This window comes from Anser anser (assembly GCF_964211835.1).
Source record: "Anser anser genome assembly, chromosome: 5".
Lineage (NCBI taxonomy): Eukaryota > Metazoa > Chordata > Aves > Anseriformes > Anatidae > Anser > Anser anser.
Genome location: NC_139725.1, coordinates 49,561,759 through 49,588,963, shown reverse-complemented (window position 1 = coordinate 49,588,963; position 27,205 = coordinate 49,561,759). Strand labels below are relative to the sequence as shown.

General features: G+C 43.2%; 1 protein-coding gene and 1 long non-coding RNA gene across 6 annotated transcripts in view; one reads left to right on the top strand and one right to left on the bottom strand.

Moving 5' to 3' along the window:
- The window catches only part of TTC7B (tetratricopeptide repeat domain 7B), a 137,234-nt gene extending 128,333 nt beyond the window's left edge, over positions 1-8,901 (top strand). For all 4 annotated transcript variants that reach the window (XM_083838843.1, XM_083838840.1, XM_083838841.1 and 1 more), the window contains one exon: positions 7,912-8,901. In XM_083838843.1, coding sequence (XP_083694969.1) covers positions 7,912-8,133 — 222 coding nt within the window. In that variant the 3' untranslated portion in view covers positions 8,134-8,901. The remainder of the gene's footprint in view (positions 1-7,911) is intronic.
- Positions 1-27,205, bottom strand: part of LOC310900632 — a 79,759-nt gene that overhangs the window by 26,477 nt on the left and 26,077 nt on the right. Inside the window, exon 4 of one of the 2 annotated variants that reach the window (XR_014585286.1) lies at positions 9,031-14,741. The exons of the other annotated variant lie outside the window; for it this stretch is intronic. This is a non-coding gene — a long non-coding RNA (uncharacterized lncRNA). Of the gene's footprint in view, positions 1-9,030; positions 14,742-27,205 lie in introns of those variants that run through there. 2 annotated transcript variants of the gene reach the window in all.

Here is a 27,205-nt window from a genome sequence, read left to right as displayed (position 1 = left end):
GAAAACAGCTGCTCATGATGACCAAACAGGTAACACGTATACTCCTTCCAAAGAAGGAATTGATATTTGATTTCTTGTATGAAGTCATATTTCCATTAGATGGACGTGTTTCAGTACGAATTCATCAGCTAAGAGGGAATAGGAGAGTGTAGTGTACAGATAATGTGCTATTTCACTCTACATGAGTGTAAAGCACATGGAATCAAAAAGATGCATGGAATCAAAAATGCAGCATTTATATTGATCGTAGAATACATTTACATGCGTATTTTTATCACAGAAGAAGGGAAATATCACCTACAGAATTCTACTTATTTGTGCACATATGAAAAACTCTTGGTTTTCTCTCTCCAACACTTCTGTTTCATTATTATAGCATAACACTGTCAAGTCTCTGGTAAGCTTTAAATTTGATAGATTTGTTTGAAAATAGCAGCCACCTTAACACATGCAAAATAGGCTGAAAAAGCAGCGTGTAACAAGGGGCAGTTCTGTGATGCTAAAATTACAGTGCATATGGATTTGGTGTGCATGCATTGCATATTAAGCTTTCCAACTGATTATAGTCATAATTCTTCATTTTCAAGTTTTTAAATAAGATTGCATGTTTTTATCATGCCTTTTTGCATACCACTGTTGAAAGTTGATTCTCTCTTAGACTGGGACTTGTTATGAAAAATAGTGAACAGGGAAACTTACTAGGGATATGGTAAATTCTCTGTCTTTTGTAGATTATTTTTTTTTAATTATCATTTCCAACATCTGTATAGCTCTATATCTGATGATACATTTGCAGCTTTTAGCTTGTTGGACTTCTACAGGTCATCAGTGAATTGGGCAAGTGGCATATCACTGTTCTGCTGCACACTCAGCCCTTCTTACTAAAAGTGAAATCAGTCCACTTTGGTTTTCATATTCTTATAAGGTTTTGTTATAACTGTTGTTTTTGCCAAGGGAAACTTTTAGCTCTGAGAGGTATTTTTAGCTAAACAAGGTCCAAATGTAGAAGCTCTTCAGAGAAGTCTTGTAATAGATGTACCTAGAAAAAAATACAGTATGAAAATCTTATCTGGTAGAACTCAAATCTCTGTATCTGAAGTCTTTTGCAGCCCAACAGGCTGCAGATCTTAAACATGGTGATTGTTTCTGATGCTTTTTTGCATGTTAGGCTGCTTTTCTTCTCCTGGTACTCTATTTCTTCCACTTATCAGTTCTTTCTCTGCAGTTATGAGAGAGTTCAGTGCTGAGAGTTCAGCATCCTCTCTCAAGAAGGCAAATGGGCATATGGTCAAAGTTCCTGTTGTAATTTTTCTGCTTTGAAATACATTTCACGACTTCCGAGAACATCTCCCACCTATAGTCTATGTTTTTCTCAAAGAAAATGAAGTTGTTCCTCTTGATCTCAAATGAGATCTCAAACAAAGAAACCTCAAGTGGTGCTTCTGTTGGGATTGCCAACTGTTTATTCTCCGGGGTAGTGGAGAAGTAGTAAGACGATTAAACCTTAAGAAAACCTCCAGTTCTCTTGAGCAGATTTTTTAGTCACATAGAGGAGACCACAGTGATCTTTATATTGTTACCTTTTTTTTCTTTAACTTCTTTTGTGTGTCGTTATTTCAGATTGTATGTTTGGCACTTTATGATAAACCGCTGGCTTGCTGAGGCATACAATGGGTGACAATTATAGCTTTTATTTTTATAAAGTTAGTTCCATGGGAAAAAAAATGAATATCACAGATTTTCATTTGCCTAAAAGCAAATTAAAAAGAAGTGACTTTATTAGACTCATCTAACTGGCTAGTTCTAATCATGTTTTCAAAATCAGAAATTAGTTATTTTAGTGGTTTTTCCATTTCTGCTCTGTTTATTTTTCTAGATGCGTGTTTTCCATCGACTGTTTGGTTAATCATTATGACAGGTTCATTTGCAAAGAGAGAAAGCCCATTTGCAGCAAGGAAGGTTCCCTTGCAGTGACTACGCTACATGTTTATTTAAGCTTATTATTGGTTTATACAATTGTATTGTATCATGTTGTTCAGATTCTGAGTGGTATTTTATTAATTAATAATGTCGCACTTGCTAACTGGAGATTTTACTTGGAGACTGTGTCCAGCTGCATTTGGAAATTAGAATTCATTTGAATGTTTTTCTTTTTAAAAACATTTAGTTGATGAAAATAACTTTACTACTTAGAAAATGCAAGGGGAAAAAGAACTATATAAAAATATAATATTTGCATGTCTGGTTTATTAAAGCATGTATGTAATTTAGTTACTGGTTTTATTCTGCTATCAGCATAGCCCAAATTTTAAAGGTATCTTGCTTATCTAGGATCCAGATTGATACGTACTGGCATACTGAAAGTTAACTAGATGGACTAAAGCTTTAGGTTCTGTTGAGGTGAATGCTAATTAAATAACTTGTCCTACGTGCATTTAAAAATTCCATTGTGCATCTTTCTGCGTCCAAAAGGCAGTGAATGAAAAAAAAAAAAAAAAAAGCAGGACTTATGGATTTGACAACTAGAATCCATTAATTTGGTCATCTTAGTTTTCTTTCAGAAATAAGCTGGATGTTTGACATAATTTTGCTTTTAATCTTTGTTTTCATTAATTGGACATTTCTCTGCACCTGCTTCTTCAGTGTAACCCAAGGAATTAAGAGGAAGTTCTTCCTATGACAGAAGCATCAAGTAATAACGTTACACAAGCGTGGCAATATTATCACTCACTTTCTGCTAATGATTATAAGGAACTTGGGTATGCAGTTGATGGAGAACCTGGTACTGGAACGGGAGTCGTGGAGGCTCCCTGGCTTATCTGCATAGCCATCAGAGCGTGCAAGCCCTTCCTGTAGGACCCAGTCTGTGCCCTGCTGCTGCGAACAGAAGGCTGTTCCAAAACTCCCTGCCCCAGTTGCCAGGAATGCTTTTACCTTTTTTTGGTAAACTTACTCACAGCCAATTTATATACACTTATTCTTGTGCCAACATTATTCTCTAACTAAAATAGTTTTTCTCTACTGTTCTCTATACTGTTTTTACAGCAAGTAACTTCATCTCCTCTCAGTTTTTGGTTTGCTAGGTTAAACAAACCAACTCTGTTAGCCTTTTCTTGTAAATTAAGATTTTGATCGATCATCCTGGTAGGCATTTTCTGTGCCTGTTGCAGTTTGAATGATCTTTGTTGAACAGGGACCCCAAAAAGTGCCAGAGGAGGTCTTGCTGTCGCTGTACAGCCTTCTGCCTAATGGAAACCTCTCCTGATGTCACTTGTGTTTTCCTGTTTTGCACTGGCAATTTTTCACACTGTCATCCTGGGGCTGCCTGATATATCCAAGTCCTTTTCCCAAGCTACTTGCAGCTGACAGGCTTCTACCATGCTGCAGACCTGCTTTGTTGTTGCTGCTGTGTTATTTTCCACTTGCCGTTACTGACTTCTGCTGTGCTTCTCTTACTCTGGTTCTCGCGATCAGCCTGTTGTTTCCATATTGTATCCTCTTAACTTTGTTTTCTAATTGTGTCATCGCTCTTGTAATTCTTGTGATGTCATTTGTTAAAACATTAAACAAGGTTAGTGCCAAGACAGTATCCAAAGCACAGAAGATACAATCCCTGTTCCATAACATATGCGAGACAAGTATAAATGAAGATTATTCAACCCAGTGCTTTGGATGGAATGTGAAGATATTTCTGTGTATTCAGACTCAATAGCTGTTTTTATTGACTGTATTCGTGCAGGTGCCTAGGAGATATTGGATAATAACAAATGACTTATGTTTTGACAACAGTGCTAAGGGCCCTCAGTCAGGGGTTGGGCCCGATTTGGCTGAGCATTATGAAAATAATCCTTGGACAGATGTTTTTGAGAAATGAATGAAGAATATCAGGTTTTTATGTGGGGCAATGTGCAGTGAGGTATAAGGGTGCTGATAGAGGGAGCAAGCACGTTTGAAATTGTTGAATAAATAGAAGGAGACTTTGAGACTCCCAACTGAAGGAAGAAGAAATGTGCAAGACCTGGAAAATAACCTGTGGCAGAGAAGAGAATTGGAACCACTTTTTTTCCCTTTTTATTAATTCCTGGAGGGTTTTGTTCTGTTTTGATGTGAAGCTTGTGCAAAACCTTGTTTTCTAGTGACTAAAGTACCTCCTGTCACGGGCAGCACACAATAATATATTCTTTTTTTAGAAAGACAGCCCCTGTGTACTCTTGCAAATTGGTCTGTCACTGTTACTCCTGGCTCTGAATTCTAACAAAGGCCTGGGCACTGTAAGGGGCTGTTGACCCTTCCTAATGCAGGCAGGATCTGAAATCCACAAATTTATGAGGACAGTTGATTGTTCATAGTGACCAGAGTAAATATCAACACATTACAGGAACAGCCATGAAAACACTCTTACTTCTTGTAATGATGGCACTCATGCACAAAGGAATCTTCAAAGTTTGCCTTTGCTTTGTCTGTGCAGCATCTGATCAGAGTTTTCCCTCTGAGTTTTCTGAGTTACAAAATCAACCTCTGCATGTAGAACAGGCCAAAAGAGAAATAAGATTTGGTTAGGGAATTTATAACATGAGGACATTCTGAACAGACAGAAGCTGGAAGCCTAAACACACGTAGGGGAGGTTGCCAAAAATCAATCACCAAGAACTGCTAGGAGAAAAACAAACAAAATAATCAAACCAAACATAGGGAAAAGTTACAACTAAAATTCGCACAAAGCTGCAAAATGAGGAAGCCCGCATGTGTTAGGGGCTTTTATTACAGTGTGCTAAAAGCAAATGTCATGAATTTATAACTTTCATCCTAAAATTTAAATGTATCACCTAGTGAAAAGGCTGCAGCAGGCTGCTCTGTCTTAGCAGGATGCCATCAGTTGCATTAACATCTCTGTCAAGTACTGTAGCATTGTAAAATGTACAGGGAACAAACAGGTTGGGGGGTATATTTGTGTAATTCTCAAGGAAGTTACTGTTTTCATTATGTTTTGTGGAACGGGTGTTTTTTCTACTAATATTTCTTGTTATTTACTAGAGTAAATAATGTAGCAGTTTTTCTAGTTGATTTGGATTCCAGAAACCCTCTAGTATCTCCTTAATGAAAAGTGTGTGTGCCTCTTTATAAAGACATTATCGGGCGGAGGCTTTCTGTTTGAGTTTTAAACTAACGTGCCAGGTGTGAAGGTGTGAGCAGTATGTCACTCAGGTACCCCTCCGAGTTCCTGCAGAGCTGATGTATTGCTCGAGCCTGTCTCCAGTCATAGAGCAAGAGACCTAACATTATTCTCTAGATAAATGCTGCCTGCACATCTACAGCCAGATAGGTAAAGGCCAGAACTGGTTAGCTTTGGGCTTGTTTTTCCAGTTAGGAAAGAAAGGAAAACGATGAGTTAAGGACTACAATAATTTGTATTGATTTCTGAGAAACCTTAGAGGAGTTTTTGTTTTTGTTTTTGTTTTCTGAAGAGTTGGGTACAGAGGGCAAGCATATGCTGACAGCTGGTACACTGGAGGTCAGTTTTCTTGGATGGGTGATGGTGAGAGGTCACTGAGGGGTGATGCTGCATGGTAGGCATGCCTTCTCCTTCTCCCCGGGGTCTGTCACTGAGTGCTTAACAGGGCAAAGTCAGGCAAGGACTGCAGACAATTTAATCTGTGCCTCAGAATTTTAATGAAGCCATTTGGGAAGGTGATCTACAAGCTGGACACTGGCAATATATAACATCTGACCATCATTCTGAGGGAGTTAATAAGTCAGGGGATATTATGCCTTCTTTCTCCTGCGCTACTTGTTTAAGCTCAGCCCACAGCTATAGTGACCGAATGTTACTGTCCTTTTGATGCTCTACACGAAATGAGTCTAATTTCCTCTCCACTGGTTCTTTGGAAGCAAAGCTCCAAGAGAGGAAGGAGTCCTCCTCTCATCTCAGCCAGCATCATTGCCAGTGAGCAGCTGGGTTTCAGGAGACTCTCCACCTAAAAGGCTGTGGCCTCAAATTTATGAGAGACCAGGATGCAACCTGATTGTCCATGCAAGAGCAGTTCCCTCCCAAGTGCTAAACAGCTTATATTCTTATTAAAGTAGAACGGCAGCCAGACAAGTGGTATTTGCTCTAGTTCTATCACCCAGGCAAACTCAGCTACGCTTTTTTCCATATAGAATAGAGCAGATTTAACATAACTTGTTTCTGTTCCCATCAACAGGCAAAACTGCAAGATTTGGTTGTTTCCTTTTGTCTTTTAAAAGAACAGCCTTTGTGCTTAGCAAGTGGGGAAAGTAGTCTGGCATATTTGGAACAAAAAATTACCAATATTCAAATAACTTGCATGTTTAATTAGTATGAAATACACACCGAAATCCTCACAGAGAAAAATAGTTGAAAATGAATTAGAGATTCAGGTCTTAAAAATCAGTAACACTTTGATGTTTCTAAGGTTGGTTGGTTATACTAAACTGACTGCATGCAAACTACCTCTCTCTCTCTATATATATATTTACATGCAGTCAATACTATATATATTCCACCTCCTTGCTTTATTTTTCATAGTTTCACATCTGATGCCTACCAGTCACCGTAATCGCTTTCAGGGATGGTGCTTTTCCTGCAGAAAAGTTATCTGATCTTTTTTTTTATTTTATTGGAAATACTATTCACCCACTCTGGAAATGCTGACTCATTTCACAGCTTAAAAAAATCCGCAACCAGAAAAGCCCTCTAGTACCTTTATGACAGGATATCTGTTAGGCAAATTAGCCTTTGTTGCATTTATTAATTTACTTGCCAAAACTTCATGTTTCTTTGTGTGGTTGTTCTTTGGAGCATGGTCTGTTCTGTTACTCTCACAATGTAGCCAGCAGGCTGGCCATGCTGAAAGTCAGCCTGCTGAGCAGAATTCCAGAACCTCACGGGGGATAATTCAGGGTTTGCACAGAATTTCAGTACTTTCTAATCGTTGGTGCTTAGGTTGCATTGGAGGGATAGATGTACAGAGAGCAAGGAGTAGGAGCTGAGAAGTTGCAGGGAATCTGTAAGCTTGTGGTCAGGACACCTCTGTGGGTAAGAAAAATTTTTGGTCCATGTGCACTTTGCAATACAGCATCACAAAATGCATACGACTGTTAGGACTATTATAATCTCAGAGTAATGTTCTCTTACTGGTCGCTCCAAAACTTTTCCTGCACGGTAACGTAGATGATTATGATGGATGAAGATTTCCACTGGTTCATTCAGGCCATATCCCAGTGGGTTTGGACATCTTCTTGGATAGCGTGGTGTTGAGTCGGATCCAAGCCCTTAGAGAGAGAGACAAAATCTGCATCCAGAAAGTTCCTGAGAGTTTTCTGCCTGCTGGATATCTCTATGATACTGGTGCAGTGTTAGTACCAGCACGCTTCCCATTCCACAGGCTGAATCAAATGCCGTGGCTGTTGCCCATGGAGCTGAACTTGGTTGTTACTGCCGTAGCTGAGAGCTAATGATGCCAAGTTATGATCTCAGATGTTGCAAGACTTGCTGTGGGTGCTGAGGTATGCCTGCAGGATATGAGCACTTCAGGACACACACCTTTGAAGAACTTAGGCAACGGAGCTTGCCACAAAAGCTCGGGTACTTACTGATTCTTGGTGGCTGGCTAGAGTTTTTGTTGTTCAGCTTGGTTTTCGCATTCCAGTATCTTTGTTTCTGGTCCAAAGCCACTTGACTTCTTGTTGGTGTTGAATAGCCTGCTTCAGCCCTGCTCCAGGTCATTTATTTTCTTTTAAAAATAAAATAAAAAGGCGTATTATCTAGTCTGTTGCACTCTGAGCCCATCAGCTACCTACGCGTACTTCACTGCTGCAATATATTATTTGAGCTTCCAGGAAGTCCCACTGTGGCCAATCTCAACCACTTTTTCTGCTGTTTTATTGCAGGCTCTGATTCTTCACCAGCTTGGGCGCTACAGCTTGGCCGAGAAGATTCTCAGAGACGCCGTGCAAGTGAACTCCACAGCCCATGAGGTCTGGAACGGCCTGGGGGAGGTGCTGCAGGCCCAAGGCAATGATGATGCCGCAACCGAATGCTTCTTGACGGCACTGGAGCTTGAAGCTAGCAGTCCCGTTGTCCCTTTTACCATCATTCCCAGGGTTCTTTGAGAGGGTATCTTGACCAGCTTATCTTGGTCTGACTTGTGGGTGAGGAAACCCAGTGTTTCAGGCTGCCTGGTAACTGGTTAGTTTGAAAAACTTTAGCGCTCCAGTCTTTTGCAGGGAAGTGGCCAAAACAGAGACATTGCATTATCTTGGTAGACTGAGAGGACAAAACGGCTAACCAGAGCCAAATCACTCATATCGCCTATGTTTTTGCCCTGGTAGTTTTGAAACTTCGTTATATTGTTCATGGATGATGTGCCATATTTTGTTAGTGATACTTGAGTGTTACATAAAATTATAATGGAATCAACACCAAACGTAGAATAATATATTCAAGTTAAAATTCAGTGGCAGAGCAGACTATTTTTAACAAGGCTGTTATGAAAACTGTCCTCTTCCTGCCTCTCAACCTCTTTTGGCCCAAAGTCAAAATGTGAATTTTCTGTTTCCATCTCTATTTTAGTCCAGGCCAGAAAATCAGTTGAGTTCTTGTTTTTAGTTGTTAATAACTGTGATGTGTGGCTAACTGTTATCTCTATTTAGAGTAAAGGCTGAGTACAAGAATATTTATATTTTACCAATGTATGCCTGTTACAGAAAATATATTAGTTATTTAAGTTTAACTTTTTTATGTGAATTCAGAGTTTATTTATCAATGGAAATATGTAAAAAGAAGCCTCAAATGGAGTATTTACCAACATTCCTTATACATGACCCACACTTGGCTAAATGGGAAGATTATGTTAATAATAAAATGATTTTTAAATGGAATTTTTTCTGTGTCCTGGTTAAGAACCTGGAGGAACAGATATTTCGTGAACACATTTTAATGATGTGGGGCCTGTGGCTGGCTGCCTTTGATGGTGAGCAACACCGAAGTTTTAAATGCCTTGAGGACCATAAAGAAAATAGAAGCTGCTATGCTCTTTGCCAATCGTACAGTTATTTGAGATTTCAGGTTTCCTTAAATCCTCACTACTTTTTTTTTTTTACTCCTTCCACCCCAGCTCTCATTGAAACCAGATTATTCTGCTTCTCCATAATACATGGACTTTTACGTATACCTTGTTAGTGCTTGGGAAGAGCACGTTAAATATTTATGCACTATTCTCAACATCTCCCACACTTCACTTCCCTTGAAGGGAAAGTTGCCTGGTAACATATTACTGCCATATCAGTATAATAGGGCCAAACGTTTAGTAGACACATACCTGCCAGACTTTTCCTGGGATGCATGGGTAAGCGTTGTTCATTGCGATGAATATTCAGGGTGTGACAGCTAGGGCAGTCCAGTGTCTGCTCGCTTAAATATTGGGCTTACACGGGAGCTGGGAAGAATTCCAGACTCCCAGTTAGACTGAGTGCTCATTGGTATTTGCCTGACTGGTCACAAGAAGCAGTTTTAAAGTGCTTAGTGCAAGATAGCAGATGATTCAGAAAAATAATGGCACACATTTTTCTTCATAGCTCACCAGAAAGCTTGCTTACCTCAAGAGCATAGAGGACCCTCACTGCGACACAGACTCTCTGCACTCCAGTAAGAATCTTTCAGTGGCAAGATACTTAAACTGGGGGGAACTCTTCACTTTTATCACTTTTTCCTTGGCATCTCTTGTGCCTTCTAGGCTAAGGCTAATTTCAAATTATATCTGCTTAATGGTGAGACCATATGTTCTCTGTAAAATGGTTAAAAAACCCTTATAGGTAGTATTTTCAAATCTATTTAAAAACCAGACCAGCAATTGTGTCATCTTGCTCACTGCAGAAATATCAGTTTCCCTTCCCCTTTTAAAGTGCCTGTTTTGCATGATTTCTTCTTCCTGTCCTTGGCATTTTTATTCTCTTTTCTATTTGCCAGCCATTTTCCCTTTTCTAGTCCCAGCTCATAATATACGCCCTGACCCTGACATCTTTTAGCACTTACTATGTGGTACCTGGTTTTCCAAAGGTATCGCAAAACCTTTATTTGTTTAATTCAGTTCCCGTTGAGCCTTTATGCTCTAAGTTCAGTTACTTGGATTTATCATACCTTTCACAGATCTGCTCCTTCACAATGTTTATTCACCTTTTATTATAATACCAAAGCTTTTCTAACGAGGCACTTTGCACATCGATCTGAGACCGATGCTCTTCCTCACGGGATCTTTGAACAAAAGTACAGTGTAGGAGAATTCTGTGATAGCAGAATTTACCTTTCATTTTCCTCATTAAATTTACAGCGCTGGCCTCTTTTGATAAACTCCCAACGTGGAAAGGTTAGCGGTCTAATTGTGTCACATCTTCCGTTCGTGGAGAAGTTGTTGCTGCTGTTGTGTGTATCAGGTGAACCTGAATATCATCTGTTTTATTTTTCTTACACTGGCATCGGTTTCAATGTAAATCCACAGGCCTTCTACCTCTTGGGAACAGCCTTGTCAAAACTCAGCTATCTATTTTTAAAAATGGATTATCACGGTAAGACCTTACATTCAGGAGTTCTCAGGCAGAAGTGGAAGTCCTTGCAGCATATGAATTAAACAGCAACACTTGCTTAAACGTAGTTTTCAACTTAAAAAAAAAAAGTTTCTAGGTGTTATGTGTGTGATTTTTTTTTCTTCATTGAGTACATTGAGTGAGAAGGCCAAGAATATTTTTATATCTAATACTCTGTTGATATACAGAAAGGTCTTTCACAGTCTGTTGTCAGACTGCTCTGGTATCTCAATCCCAGAAGCGAAGCACACAATGCCAGTGTGAACAACCAGTCCTGGGGAAGTATTCCCCTTCAGACCAGCAGGTCAGCGCCCTCTGCATCAGGGTTTGCTCCTGGATTTTGTGGCTGGCAAAATCTTCTACATGGATACACAGATCTATCTATGTGTGCTCTTGCTCCCCCAGCCTGTTTCAGAAATAATAGCTGTTCAGGGAAATTATAAAATAAATCAGGGGCTGAGCCAGCTGAAAACTAAGCCAGCCCTTTCCTCCTCTGTCCGTCACGGTTTTGTTAGGCTTCCTGTAGAAGCCCAGTAAAGGCTTCAGGTAGCTCTTTGATCTGACCTACTGCATAAGTAGTAACGCTCACAAGACAGGACAGGACTTCCCCCTCAGGAAGCAGCCTTTACTTGCTCCAGCTTAAAATTATTAGTAAACTGCCTTGTCAAACACTCTGCATATGACTATATATAACTGTATACAACTATAATGACAAGCTGCACGAGCTTGAGATCTCCAGTCTTTCAGCAGGAATCGGCACATTCATTCAGCAGACCGCAATAGCAGGTTGCAGAGAGACTGCTGGTATTCTGCAGCGTGCTCGTGCTGCTCAGACTGATTCACACTGGGGGTACTAAGCACGTGCTGGGGTGTTATAACAAACTGATGCACATGATAAAATGCTTGAATCTGCATTGCTTAAAATAAAAATTATTCAAGTAATTGGTTAAAGTTCATTTCTAATTTTGGTGCAGATAACCATTTTACTCCAGGAATTATTTAATTTCATGATTGACCGAGAGCCACGGGAACAAGAGAACCAATCTAAGCAGAACTAATCCAACTGTATCTTTGGAAAAATTGTCATTAATTATATGCATGTTAAACATCAAAGGCTATTTTTAAAAATGCTAAATTTTTCCTTGAAAGTCTGTTTTTTTCCTGACTGTTCTACTGTGGCATGACAGTGTAAGCCTGGGTATACTGGAGTTCCAGATTTATGTCTCTAATTCTTTGTTTGTTCAGTTGTCAATTAAAATGTCATTTTTCTTAGCCATCAAGCTGGCAATCATCCTGTCCCTCCAGCGTCGAGTTAAAAACCACGTATGCTAAAATATGCTTTCAGCAAGTATACTTCTGCATTTCATCTGTTTAACCTCATTGTCTCCGAGCTACATTCTCTGATCCCACTGGCAGGCTACGCTGGAATGTGTTGCACTTCTGCATATATCTATATTATCCTAAAAATCTACACGATAACAATCCTACTTGTGGACAATAGAGAAGATAATGAATATTCCTTTTCTGGCCTGCATCGTCATTGCTGATTATGTGGATCTTGATGGGAGTCCCTTAGGCTTGCAAAGCCAGCAAGTGGGCTTGAAGTGGTGTGACAGTGAAGATAAACCTGAAGTGAATCCAAAAGAAATGGAACCCCAAACTTTTGGGAGGACAAGTGTGTGTATGGGTGGGCTGAGGGATGGAGGGTGCTGATGAGGCTTAGTTTTTCCACATTTCAGGGGTGCATGCTTCTGATATGCTGGTTGTCACCAGCTTGGCCACCTGGTCGTTCTAGTTCAATTTAAAGCACCTATTCCAAATCGTCTAAGCTCCCTAATTACTTTTTCAAAGAGATAAAACTGTACCTTTAATTTCTAAATCCTTTGAAAAAACATAACCACGTCTGTCCAGCTCCTATTACCTACCCAATCATGGAACAGCCTAGCACTAGGCACCACTATACCGTTACTTATGCCTGAATGTTTTCAAAGCACAACAGCTGACGTGATCTTTTGCATGCAGCCCATAAGGTATGGCAGGAACACAAACCAAAGCTGAAGGTAGGAGAGAGAAGGCTTTTGGCTTTATAAATCTGGAGGAACTGAGTGTAAAAACCTAATTTGGACATTAAAGGGTTGATGAAATGTGTCATGCTAAATTATTTCCCATTGTGTCTTTAAATGCAGCAGGAATCTCTTTAGGCGAAATTACCCTTTCCTGCTCCATCCAGGTATGACGCTCTGCAGCCTGCTCCCTCAGTCCTCACTGGACTAGCGTGACTAGCTCACTGCTCTCCTGGCTCCCTCTCTGCCTTTAAAATCATCTCTCCAAGAAAGTGATACTCTTAGTACAGAATTACCATTCCAAAGGTGCCTCGTCTATCACCTCAAAAAGTAATCAGTAAGCTATGGGTAATGACAACAGTTGTTGGTTATTACCACAGCGATGTAGCTTCAAAAATGTATGAAGTCCACGCACTTCAGATCCTTGCTGTCGCTGAGTCCCCTCCTCTGAGAGGAGGAGGGTTAAGGCTGGGCTCCCGCCCATCGCAGCACTACAGAAAGCAGGGTTACAGGTGCATTTAACACTTACAGCAGAAAGTTTTGAGAGGACTCAAGGTTCAGCTCTTAAAAAGCTGTCTCCTCTATAAACAGGCTGACGGAAATTTGGAGATACCAAAAAAGGAAATTCTGACCCCAATTTTCACTTCCAATGTGTATCAGCTGCATATCAAATAATGAGCCCGAGACGTCCTTATTAGTGCAGGCTTTCCCAGGATCATCATTTTCCAAACAGCACCGACTACTAATGTAGGACTGGAGGGGGCAACAGAGGCCATAAAACATGACTACCAAGTTTGCTTCCCTTTCATCATTCTTGCAAAAATAGTCTTTTCCTGTAGTAAAACAGCAAACTTCTGACTGAACAATTTATTTCTTATGGGTCCCTTCCAGATAGCTTCTTTCCTTTTTTTTTTTTTCTATTTTTTTCCTTTTTTTTTTTTCTATTTTTTTCCTTTTTTTTTTTCTTTCCTTTAATTTTGCAAGCAAGTGTTTAGGGGAACAGATAAACTCCTGGGTGCTGGAAAATAGGAACCTTAACTGTTACTGCAACTGCAGAGCAGGTCCTGCAACCGGAGCAGCCCGCTGCTGCATTCAGTGACTGACACAGGACACAGGACCCACTCGCTCTCAAGCTACAATCACTTCTTTCCACACCTGTGCTTCCGGAAGAAGTGCTGTTTGCCTGTTGGTTCACCACACTTGTGGCCAGACCGCAGGAAGCCATGTTTCTAGAGCAACCTTACAACAGGGCTGGCATGCAGACACAGGTGCTCGTGCCCCTGCCTACCTGGGGAGAAGCTGCGCAGCTCAGCCGCCTGTGGCAGACGCCGCGTGAAGCAGTAAATCACAACACACCTGCGTGTGAACAATCGCTTCATGATGTGCTCTGAGTCAGCCAGAAGTGGCATCTGAAGGAGTAAAAATAAAAAAGGGAGTAGGCACTAGCTGCCTCTGGCCTATCAAAAGCCCTGGAGAGAGCCCACCAGCAGATGCAAACAAACCCTTGCATATTTTTCATCTTCTGCTGTCAGAGAACTGTAACATGTTCTTAATTAGCTGGTTTTGGTTAAAGACATCACCAAAGGATTATCTACTGCAAGGATGAACTTCAGTACACAAAGGGTTAACCAGGACATGGCTTGTATGCCAGGTTATGGTGCGATTTCATCTTGCACCTGACCCAAAATCATGGCAGCTGCTGCTGAAAAGGAGATCTTGTCCCCACATTTGCTTTGCTCCTGTAGTGTTATGTCTGGTGAGTGTGAGGCTACCGATGAGTCAGACCAGCTCACTGTGCTCATGGCCTTTCCTTTTTTTATTTTTTTTAATGCAGAGGAGGCAGTGGAAGTGGGGAGGAGGTGTGAGCCCCTTTCAGAAATAGCCTGCAATTAGGTAGGTTGGATTATGCACATTGTGAATCTTCCCTATTGTTTCCCTTACCGTTTTCATTAAAACAGAGGCTGAAGTAGGGTGGTTGAGCACAAGTTAGTTGGTCTTGCAGTTCCCAGCTGGGTCTCACCCACATGTACTTGCAAAGTAGTTTTCCTGTCCTGGCTCCAGAGTACCACACTTGCCCTAAGAAACACAATAGCGTAGAGCATGGTGGGATTCTGTTCCAGCTGAGATGCCTTTGCTGTGAATAGTATCCTGAGGTATTATGCTAGTGATGTCTCCTGTTACATTATAGTTTGAAAAATAGAGACTCGGTGATAACGGAGATGCTCAAGAGAGTTAAAATGCATTCACTGCAACTGTGATGTTGATAATCCATAAGATAAAAATATACTACATGATTATGTCAATGTTCTTGGTCAGAAATAATGTGAAATTTGTTCACTGTAAATTACAAATGCATCATGAGAATTCATAAGTTGGTGTCTAACAGGAATCTAAACCCATAGCCACCTTCATTACAAGTGCTGGAGGAAAGGGGCAGAGATCATGTAGGTCACAACTGGGAGACTCAAAACAACTCTTATGGCCAGCATACCTCAGTGTGTATCAGCCTCACCCCACAATTCTTATCTCAGACCTTGATTCCCAGTCTGTAGAGAGCTTGAATAGGAGGTGATGCTATTGCACAACTATTTCCTTTCCTGGCCCCAAAATGGACTTAATTTGTGATTCTTGGCCATTATCACCACCAAACATTGTGCTGCATATCATCGGTTCCAGTTTTTTAAGCATTCTCTTGTAGGACTTTGTAGGTCCAAATTAGGCCAATAGTAACATAGGGCTCTGGCACACGATGGACTGACTGTACTGGCAGTCTAGCCGTGCCTGTGAGATAGCCATGTCAGCATTTAGCCTTCACAGACATTTCTAATAGGATTTCCACCGGGTGTGACAAACGGCAGTATTTGGGATGCAGTCTTAGCTACATTTAGAGAGCAAGGTCACCTGTGTACCTTATTCTTGCTTGAAAGAAACGGAGAGCTGTACCAGTACAGAAAGAAGTCTCGCCTACACCAGAGGTGTTCTCCGGGGGATAATTTGGGTACACAACGAGTCCTGGTCTGGGTATATGAAGGCACAGCAAACAAGAGTTTTGCCCAAACAGCCTCGCTCTATCTAGATAAAGGATATAAACAGGGAAATGGGGCATAAAAGGTACTCACCCACCCAGAGACTATATGCCTAAAAGGATCTAGATAAAGGTGAGAAAATAACAAATTTTCAGAAGTATTCAGTATCAGCTCAAGTCTGTTTTGACTAAGTGAGGAAGACAGGTGAGTGCTCCTGAGGGCTGGTACATGCCACAGAAAAGCTGGACTTTCCAGCACCTTGGAGGTAATGTACATTAGCCTTTTTTTTAAGCAGTTTAAAAGCAGATGCAGATTTTTGCCTCCTTTTTATTCTACTCCCCACTATGCATTTACCATTGCTCTTTTCATGATGTTATGTGTCAAAGTCCTTTCGGTGCAAAGGATAGCACGGATCAGTAACAAATGCAGCCTCTGTCTTGCTCTCTGTCTTCAAATTTCCATTTCACTAGAACAATATGCAGCAACATCTTTTGTGTCCTGATTCCTAGAAGAAAGCATCCTCCAGAGAGCAGCCTACCAGGCCTGAGACGCTCAGGCGCAGCAGCAGCTGCAGCCTACATGGAGTGGGGGTGGTATAAATAGCTTGCTAGAATAGAGGCAGGATAATTACATGGTGTGGTCCCATGGCCAGAGCTGCTGTGTTCAAGTTCAGCTTAGTTCTGTAATAAGCACTGGTTTAGCCAACGACAGAGTACTATTGAATGGTCCCAAAATTGCCAGTTTTACTCATTTGGTACAATTCAGGTTTTCTGAATCTTTTGCAGAAATTCTAATGTTGTATCAGTGACTATGAGTTTTAGTTTTATCATAGTCAGTCACTGACCTTTACAAAAAAAAAAAAAAGTATATTTATTCCACAAATCAGTGACCTTGCCCTCTCCAAGCTTCACTCGCAGAGTGCTGGTGAGGTCCTTACTCTGTATGCCATACAGCCTTTATGAAACCTGTCTCCCTTGCAGGACAGCTAGCTTCAAAAGGGGAGCGCTTTCTTCTGAATTACCCTCCTTACCCTGTCAACTGACTGCCTTCCTCTGTGCAGTGGGACCTGTGGGTCCAAATACTCTCCATCTGGGTTAGACAACACCTGGACTATCGTATCTGGGGGGCACAGGCTCTAACCTTTGGGCTGCTGTAGGCCGGTGAGGGTGCGGCAGCCATGTTGACATGGTGTTAGTGCTGTGCTGGTGCCGCGTGCTGGGCACGGGCTGAGCACATGGGCACACCGAGCCCAAGGGGACTGCAGCAAAGCAGCGCTGAATTGTTATGGGTAGGAAGTTGGTGTCTAACGAGCCTAACCTGTGCACCTCTGGCTGTATGCTGAGCTGGATTTATATGACACATGAAATTCCCAGCTGAGCAGGAGGTGCTCAGGGATTTTCACTACTTCAAGTCCGCTGACCCCGGGAAGCACAGATTGCTCTCTTGAAGGGTCAACCTAAACTTCATCAGTGTTCCTGATCCATTCAGCTGGGTTGTGCCTCTGGTGCCTGTGTTAACTCCAGATTAACCTCCGGGGGTGGGGGGATGAGGCTTTGTAGACCTTGTGAAAGCTTGGGTGAGAAGTGGAAATGGCCTGAAGGTTCACAGTCGGCCTGTAGGTTCACAATCTGCCTGGGGCAGACAGACTTGAGAGGTTTCACAAGTGAATGCGGGGTAGGGCCAACAGTAGCCCCCAACCATCAACCCAGTGTGGAAACGGCAGCAAATACTTGGCAGAGGCCTCACTTGTGCCCCCAAAATGAGGTGCCTGCAAAGCCAGCCACTTCTGGCAGCACCAATTCCCTGCTCCAGAGCCAGAGGTGGACAAGCTGCTGGAGCGTTACAACCTGCTGCTAGCCACAGCTGGAGGTGACTTGTGACTGTCACTGCTCTGTACAGATCACTGTCAGATAGACATACAGCATTCATCATAAAAACTCATTCTGAATCCATCCCTTAGCAACAAAACTCTTACAGTCCTTTTGCTGGTGCAACGGCTGAAGATTGGACACCTTCTCTACCACGAGAGCTGCAAAGTGGTGCATAGCAAAACTACGCCACACAGCGAGCCTGCAGTGAGGCACTGCACCAGACATACTGACTAATGTGAGTTCACCCTGCTGTCGTGGAAGATGGAAGATGTTTCTGGAAGATGGAAGATGTTTCTGGGTGTCATTGTGTATATATGTTTATCCTTAAATGTTGTTCTACAAAATATACTTATGGCCTTCTGGTTGGCAAGGCTTGGCTGCCGGCTAACCCCTGCCTTGGAAAAGCAAGCCTGGTCATGTTGAAAACAGTACTTAGCTGGTATCCTAAAGAAACCAATGTGACACAGTGAAACCCTTCAACATCCTAGACCTGAGGAAGAAAATAACCACAAATTAGTATAACCTGAGGCCGGAACAAACAGCTCCTAGGATCATAGACCTCCCCAAGCTGGAAGGGACCCACAAGAATCTTTGAGTCAAACTCCTGGCTCCACCCCAAAATCAGACCCTATATATGGGAGCATTGTCAAAACACTTCTTGAACTCTGTCAGGCTTCAGGCCATGACCATTGCCCTGGGGAGCCTGTCCCAGTGCCCGACCACCCTCTGGGTGCAGAATCTTTCCCTAGCACCCAGCCTGACCCTCCCCTATCCCAGCTCCATGCCGTTCCCTCGGGTCCTGTCGCTGTCCCCAGAGAGCAGAGCTCAGCGCCTGCCCCTCCGCCCCCCTCATGAGGGAGCTGCAGGCCGCCATGAGGCCTCCCCTCAGCCTGCTCTGCTCGGGGCTGAACAAACCAAGGGACCTCAGCTGCTTCTCATAAGTCTTGCCCTCCAGACCTTTCACCATCTCAGTTGCCCTCCTTTGGACACTCTCTAATAGTTTTATGTCCTTCTTATGGGTGGCATCCAAAACTGTACACAGTGCTCAAGGTGAGGCCGCACCAATGCAGAGCAGAGCGAGTCAATCCCTTCCCTCAACTGAGTAGCAATGACAGGCTTGATGCACCCCAGGACTTGGTAAAGATGAAATTACAAGACAGGAAGCCTAAGTAAATAAAAACCAGTTACAAATATACTTAAGTTATATCAACTCTTTTTTGCACATATGCAAACTGCTATTTCACCAGTATTAGCAGGGCACTCGGTCCCTTACATACAATATATTCACTGTTATCTCAGCTCCAACTAGAAGCTTTATCAGATAAGATGGAAGATGCTAACAACCTCCTTTGAAAGTAAGTCAGACCGTTACCTAAAATTTTGCATTTCCATAGATAACTACCTGAGGGAGCCAAGGCACAGTAACCAGACTAAATTCACCATGTCCTCACCGCGGTGTGCTGGCCATGGGAACAGGCTTACTGGCAATCACTGAGCAAGGAACTTGCAAGAAGTGCATTAAGACACTTTTGAAAGAAAGGCTTACATTTCATTATCCCTGTAGGGTACAAGTGTGCTGTACCTAGTGGACTTTAAATTCACTGTCTAGCTTGCTAGTTAATAGTCTCCCAGAACAGAAATCTGAGTAATCGCCCCTTCTAATAAATGGAGTGAGATTCAAGAGGCCTACGAGGGAGATCTCCACTTGCACAGCATCGCACCGATAGCCCCACAGCATTTCAAGCTGTTACTGCTGAGTGGCAGGCACTTTCTGCTATGGCTGACATTAAAGGAGACCCTGAATATGCATGTTGCCCTCTCTGCTGACAGCTGAATCTCTGATGTAGTGAAATGCATAACATCTGCCAAAGGAGCAAGCCCTCCTGAATAAATTAGCATCCACCCAGGATATGAGCTTGGACCCCTCAGCCGGCTGAAACCAGTTAAGAGACCAGCAAGGGGACGTGGAGACATCCATTCCTCACTTCCCAAGTCCACAGGAGGCTGGTAAAAGTCAAAAACTGTACTCCACACAGGAAGACAGCAGGGGAGCCCCATGGGCCTTGCCAATATTCAGGTCCTTTGTGGCAGCACAGGGCTTGTTCACAGCAATTCCCAGCTGATCACAGGAAGTTAAAGAACCCCCCAAGCTACTGAAAGAAGAAAAAGGAAAGGAAAGAAAAAAATAGCTATATAGTGGTTTTCATCAAACTAGACTGGAAAAAATATTAATTCCTTCTGCACATCATTAAAAGTCCCCAGGCTCCACTGACAGCACTTCTGGGGACACAACCCAGCTTCTCTGTGTGCCATCACTTGCTGATGCCACAATCTTTTGTGTCACTGCAAGGCAGGAATAACAGTGAGAGAAACAAACATCCCCATATTCAAGGTCTGCATCCGTCAGCTGAGCAATTCCTCCTTGACTCTGCAGGTGATCAACAGGAGCCCTGAAGCGCAGATTTAAGTGGGTGCAGACAAGATCAGCAAAGACATATCTGCCTCTTTTGAGCCTATCCTCCCCTGAAGCTGGATATCTGATGCTGAAAGATACCTCAGGATACCGCATCCCTTTCGTCCATTGTGGGGCAGCACTGCCTTTTCCTTGTTCAAGAGATGCAGTGAGGTCCTCCAAGCAACAGGCTCCTCAGATCTTCTAAGGAAACAGGCAATTCCCAGAGGTTTGTCCTTCTTCCTTCGCAGAATTTATTGTTCAGGCTACAGCTTGGGTCACAGCCCTGGCCAGCGCAGCTGCCTTCATTGACTCAGTGGGAATGCTTACTACCAGGGAGAGGAGGAAACTCACTGAATTTTAATCACATTTTGGCTGCCAGTTCCAAGGCCAGGAAAATACTTGTTTACATGATTAGAAACATGATGTGTTACATGCACATAGTCTCGTCAGCAATTAGTGTCTGAGCATAGGCAGACAATAACCTCCTGGCTAAATGCAGTGCAAATCCCTCGGCTATGATATTTTGGCACAACTTTACCTCCAGGACCCTGATGTTGCTGTACCTGCCTCTCACTGACACTCAGCAAAACTACTGCTAGTGCAAGGGAATGGCACCTGGGCCAATTTCCTGTTTTGAACAGGAAAAAATAAAATATTCTGGGGAGCTAACAAGCCCTTAGAATTAAATACAGTTAGAAGAAAGAGGGAGCCTGTATACATCAGATGTAGATGCAGTTTAGTTAAGAATAGCTTTAGCTATCCAACAGGAGCAACTGAGTAGAAGTCAGTAAGACAAAGTGTTTCAGAGAAAATCAAAATTGAGTTCTTTGTGTCTGCACAATAAGGCACAAAGGAGAGACTGAAGACAGCCACAGGCTGTATAGAGGCAAACCCCTGGAGACAGCAATCCTGCTGGCAAGGCCCTGCCAGATCTACAGTGATCCTTGCAAATGATAGAGTGCAGCCATGCAGTTTCTTATGGGAGGGATTGGAAATGCAAACCACATAAACAGCTGCAGCCCAATTCCTTAATTTCTGAGCCTTTTTACAGCCCATGACCCCTCGCCACAGAACCAAGCGTGCTCTCCGTCCTTCACTCCATGCGTCTCTCTTTAACAATAGCGAAACAGTTACTTCAGCTTTTACTTGAGAAATCTTTAATGCAACTGTCTAAAAGCAATCTCCCTTAATGATGCTGCCTCTATAGGTATCTTTTGCAGCTCATTATCTGTCACAAAAAATGCAGCATAAATATATATAATGTGTGTATATATATATATATGCTGCAATAGCTGGTAACACCCTCTGCTTCCTAAATCTTCCAAAAATAAGTTGCATGCATCTCCAGATAACTCACAGAAAAGATAAAAATAGGACAAATTAACCACCAAATTTAATTTTTGGCTTTTCTTTCTTTTTTTTTTCTTGGATGTGCTCACTATGTTGAACAGTTGCACTTCCCATGAGGTCATGCACTAGACAATAGTTTTCCAAGACCCTGGAAACAAGAGAAATCCATAAAACAATTCCACATCCAGCAGCACAGAGCTGCAGGCACTCACTGAAAGGTTTGCCCGGGAAGCGGCCTGGGTTGTCTCTCTCCTGTCTGTCTTCTTTATACCAATATTTCTTTTCCAAATATCTTCCCAAGCTGTCTGCTTTTATCTCCTCCTGCTACTTACTGAGCCTCCCCAGTTTTCTCAGGCTGTGCATTCCTCAGTGTCTTGCTCCCACTCACTTCTGAGATTAATGCTGTGTAATATTCCAGAGCTATCACATTCTGTTACTTGGAGCTCATCTCGTTCCTTCCCAAAATCAAATATAAATTAAAAAAAAAAAAAAAAGCCTGTATATCATGTATATCTAAGTGGATAAACACATGTAGGATCAAGCAGTGCTGAGGGATAATAAAGGGGTGTCTACATCAAACAAATTAGATAGTCATTCTGATGTGAAAAAGGTTCTCCAATTTATTTAGGTGTAGGCTTGTGATCTGTATAATCCAACACCCCCTAGAATATAGTGAAAGGCCTGCCTAATTTGGAGTACCCATACTTTGGATTGCCCTCAGCAGGTCTCTGACTAGGCCAGAAACAAGGCAGGGACTGCACCTGCTCGAAGCCTGAGGGCTGCTAGGAGGTGGAGCAAAGAGGCCATCCGGCTTCATGGACTTGCTTTTGGCGATGAGTGATCAGCTCTGGGCAAGTCTCTCTGCAAGAAGGTGAGTCCTGTGATTCACCCCTTTGGGCTGGGAGCAAGGTAATCATATTCTCACACTTCTCAGGACACAGGTAAGAGGCAGGTAGAAACTGGGCAAATTTTGCTCGTGAATAACTGCAGAGTGTCTTGGCACATCAGTCTCCATCAGCTACAAGGCCATGCTAGAAGATGGGCACCCACACTTGCACTTCCCTACAAAACAGATGTTGCTCCTCTGCCTTTCGATGGAAGAAATGCCATGAAGTACTACAATGGTAGTTAAAAATGTACTTGCATACTACGTCATGGGAGAGTGGGCTAATAAATTAATGATGACTAACTCCAGTGCTTCAAACTGGGGGAAGAGTTCCCTGGAAGAGCAAATTAGGCGGCGTGTTATTACTAACAGTTCCTACAGCAGTTCAGTGGGTACAAGGCACTTTGCAGACAGGTCTCTTGACCTGCAGAGCTGAAAGAAGAATTATATGGTACAGAATGATGTTTTTCCGCCTAGGAAGGGTAGTTTCTGTGAGCTGGAGCTGATGAAATCTGCTCTGCTTCGTACCTTTTCTGGTCAATGCTTGGCTGGACGATGCCTCTTTTTTGTGCCTTTCTGGAGAAAGAATAAACCACCTTATTCCTGCATCTGTTGAACTTAGCTGCCAGCCATTTTCAGTTTGTTGCAATAAATGGAAAGCTCCTAAACTCTGGCTGGCATAAGAGTCCAACAGCAATGAGGTCAAAAAGGAGAGAAGCATTCTGCACTTTGCAGAGAGCTGGGATATTTGCCAAGATCAAGCACAGTTTTTTCTCCAGCCAGTCAAGGGACACAGAAGCTTTTCCAGACGTTGTTGTCCAATTCAGAGCAGTTTGGCCAAAAGCAATATTCTGGAGGAATCCACTCTGGGCTGAATTTGGATTTTATTTTTAGTCAAACTGTCTGTCCTTCATTGCAAGGAAGAAAATACCATACAATCTATGCTCAGGCATCCACAGAAATATTGCTTTGAAACATTCTGCAGGAAGAGCAATCCCCGCCACTCCTGCTCCTTCACACTGGAGTACTGTCACAGTGTCCATCATCTGTTCGTGTGGTTTCCAAGCCATTCTAGTGTACAGAAATCTCAGCGTCCTGTCAGTGGGGCTCAATCTGCAGCACCCATTGCCCAAGACTGGCTCCTGCAGGCCACATTTCTGCCACCAGGGCTTCAGGTCAGGGGGAGACAGCATCAAGCAGCAGGCCTTCCCCTCTGCTGTTGTGTCCTTCCTGATCTTGTCCTTGGCACCAGGCTTCTCTGCAGAAACACTTCTTTCTTGTTGCAGCAAGCATTTTTACAGCACGGACCCACCATTTATTACTCACTGCAGTCATTTCTGCTGCATGCCAGTGATTAACTAACTTCTTCATAGTGGTGAAAGCAAAGAATGGGCTCGCAGAAGCAATAGGAGGAAAAGAGAAACACCTCTCAGTTTTCTATGTGAAGTCCCTTGGGTCATGTCACATGATCCCAATAAAGTCTATAAACCCAGGGCTTCTTGATAGCCAGAGCTTTACCCCAATGCAACATCACATCTTGTCGCTAATCCCGTTCAGTTTCCAACTGCATCCACAAACGCCATCCTTTTCCTTCCTCTCTCCTGCCCTAGGTCCCCATTCGAGGGTTGCTAGACCCTGGGCTCATTCCTCTGTAAAGAGTGTTAGGAAAATCATCTGCCTGCCTGGCTGCCCCGGGCTGCCCTGGAATACCAGTGCATTCGGCCAGCTCAGTGTCATTCAGAAATGTAATGAGGTCTCCTTAGAAATACAGTTTCAGAATAGATTTCCTGGACTCACAGAGGTGCAGCTCTGGTCACAAACTAATCCTGCTTAGGGAAAATCCAGACACAACAACAGCAGGGAGAGATATTTCTACTTAAAACTACAATAAAATCCAGTCTGAGATTTCTAACACCTTTTTCAGGTTGCCTGTTGCTTTCTGCTTATAAAGGGGTCTGTCATATGCGCACAGCACAGGGAATCCAAACTTCTCAAAACCTTCTTGCATGGGCATCTGACAGATGCAGAGTAGCAATTTCCTACGACCACTGATGCTTAGTGGCAGCTCTCTGTGCCCGTTGCTCTCAGAAAAGCTATGTCCCATTTAACAGATCAGACCACATATAAATGAATGAAAGACAGTTTCAGTAGAAGGACTATGAGCATCCCCTGGACTTTTTGCTCAGAACCTGGGCTACATCCAATCTTTCAGCATACAAAATAGAGTGGATATAGTTTATCACAATTTTACCTTTGCTTACAAACCAGAATTTGGAGCTTCCTCTTTCATTCCCCAATAATAAATTAATTGCATGTATAGTCATTTGCAGACCATAGCAGCCTTTCTACTTTTTTAATGCACTGTAATAGAATAATATAAAGGTTTAGCTAGGATGAGAGCTTAACTTCTCTGTGTAAAAGCTTTCACGGTGAACTAAAAATGAACCCAGCAAACAGAGCAGCTAACAAGCTCACACTGGTTCGGTTACAGACAGGTGAGTCGCTGCTCTATGATGGCACTTGGGCACTGGTGCCTGTGTGCAGGCAAGCTCCCAGGAGCTGCCGTGATGAGCCCAGAGGACATGCCGCTGCTGGATGCACACAGCAGCAGCAAGGAGCTGCCAGCATTTGCCAGAGCCACTCTTTTCCACAGCTGCTTGTTGCCCACTCAGTGCCCAAGCGGCTTAAGCACGACACCCATCAGCCTGTGACGTGTCAGGCTCAGCGAGACAGGAGACACAAGGAGAGGCTAGCTTCAAAGAGGTAAAAATGAGTATATCTGTGGTCAGATTAGGTGTTACTAGAGCCCTCTGCTAGCCTTAGATAAATGGATCCTGCAAACACAGCAAGCAAGAATCTAGTTATGTTCCCACCTCGCATCAATTTAGAGACCCGGCAGTATTATAGTGTATATAAAAATTGTCGTCATTTTAAATGATTTTTAAAATTATATAATATGTATAATCAGATGAAACTCACTCCTTATTACTACCTACGTACTTCTGGAAGGCACCGGTTTAGTTGAGGACTGCACATAGCTTTGGCAACTCTGGATGAAGGGTAACATATACAGGGAGTTGGATCTGGCAGACAAAAGCCTTCAGTGAGGGTACGGACAGAGGTGCACTGACGTGTCCAAGGTGATGGAGATGTACGTTTCTGAAGTTGAGATCTCTCAGATGTGCAGGTGACCTCTAAATCAGCCAGAAAGCTTCCTCTCCCATCTTTCCACCTGTCTTCAGCAGGGCAGCGCAGACATGAGCAGCGTTGTCATTCCCAGGGCAGCCAAGCCCTGTCTCCTTGTTCTGGGCTCTCCTACGCCAGGCGCAGCACCCAGGCTGCAGAGCCACCGCTCCCTGCGTGCTCAGCGGAGGTTGCTGCTGGAAACTCCCCTTGCACAGCTGCTGGCGCAGCCCCAGTGACAAACGCAGAGTCACATCCTCCCTCCCTGCTGGTGAGCCAGCATTACCTTGCACCTTACGTTATCACCACAAAGCTTCCTTCCTCAGAGGGCCGAGGGCAGGAAGCGCTGCCTCGGGCACTGCTTACAGAGCACGCACGCATCCAGCTATACCGAGATGAAAGTATCCTCAGCCATTTCCTCCTCGACAGCCCAAGAACTAGCCTGCTTCTTCACTCGGCTCTTTGCCGCAGCCCTCCGTGACATCACTTACAAGGAACAAGCCTAAACTTTCCCAACTTGCAAAATGGAATTAAATCATATTTGCCCGGTATTGTGCACGAGTTTACTAAACAGTAAGCATTCGACTTATAGCAGATACGATAATAATTAAAGCTGACAAAGCGTTTTGGTCGAGTGGGCATCGTTCAGGCACAGTGATCTAATAGGAGAAGGTGCTAATGGCAGGGCAGAGCTGTGCTGAGCTTTGCATCAATCTTCAGGCCCTCAGCCCAGCTTCACAGCTGGAGGCATTTTATTTCTCACTTTTCCAGCAGCCATATGATATACAGTAGGGGATGGGAATGAAGCTGGGGGTAGCCAAGGGTTCACAAAAAATCTTTCTGATACCCCAGAAATATAACCTGCAGCTTCACTAGATGAGGCGGTGAATAGGGTTTGGGGGAGACCATTCTGGAGCCATGCAAAGGCTCCTCATGGAGCCAGGGCAGGTTTCACTCCCCAGGCAGCTCGGTGACAGAAGCACGGGAGGGAGACGACTACCAGAGATCTTCTGGAAAGAGGCAGGAAGGAAGTGGGAGTGCAACTTCCTACTCAGGACAGTGAGATCTGACCCCTGCTCAATTTCCCTATGACTCAAGTGGTATTTCTTAAAGCAGCCCTTCTTTCAATGACTAAAAAATAGCAACTGCCAAAGCAGAGGAGACTGCTGACTAATGCTGCACTAGAAGATACATCCTTCTCCTGAGGATAAGTTGGTACAAGCACCAATTTCTGGATGAGGTAGATAGACCAGACTGCCAGTGGTACTCCATTACAGCTGACGTACAGCTCCCATGCAAATTGTTTTCTAAAATGTAGAGAAGATGACTAAACAGGGCAACTTCAATAAGACTGTTCTATAGCTCTATTATGATCTACATGAATGACATTTCTAAGGGACCTACATTTTCACCGGCAAAAGTTTTTGGAGTGCTCAGATGAAAAGGGCATGACAACTATTAGCAGAGACGACAGGCCTTCCCTCAGTTAACTCCCCTCAAACATGAACACATCATTCAGAAAAATATCTCATCCCTACGTTGTGTCCAGTGATCACAGCCTTCAGCAAGCAGTGGCAATGGGAGGTTCCTCTGACCATAAAAAATCCGGGCTTTTTTTCCAGGCTGTATTTGTTGTGATGGACCCTCTCTCCATCTGCTGTTACTGTGCTTTTGCCTGCCAGACTGAAGACACCTACAACGGTGTGCTCCTGATGGGGGACACTTGTAGAAGGTGAGTTTGATTTAACTAGAGGACAAGAGGAAAGAGC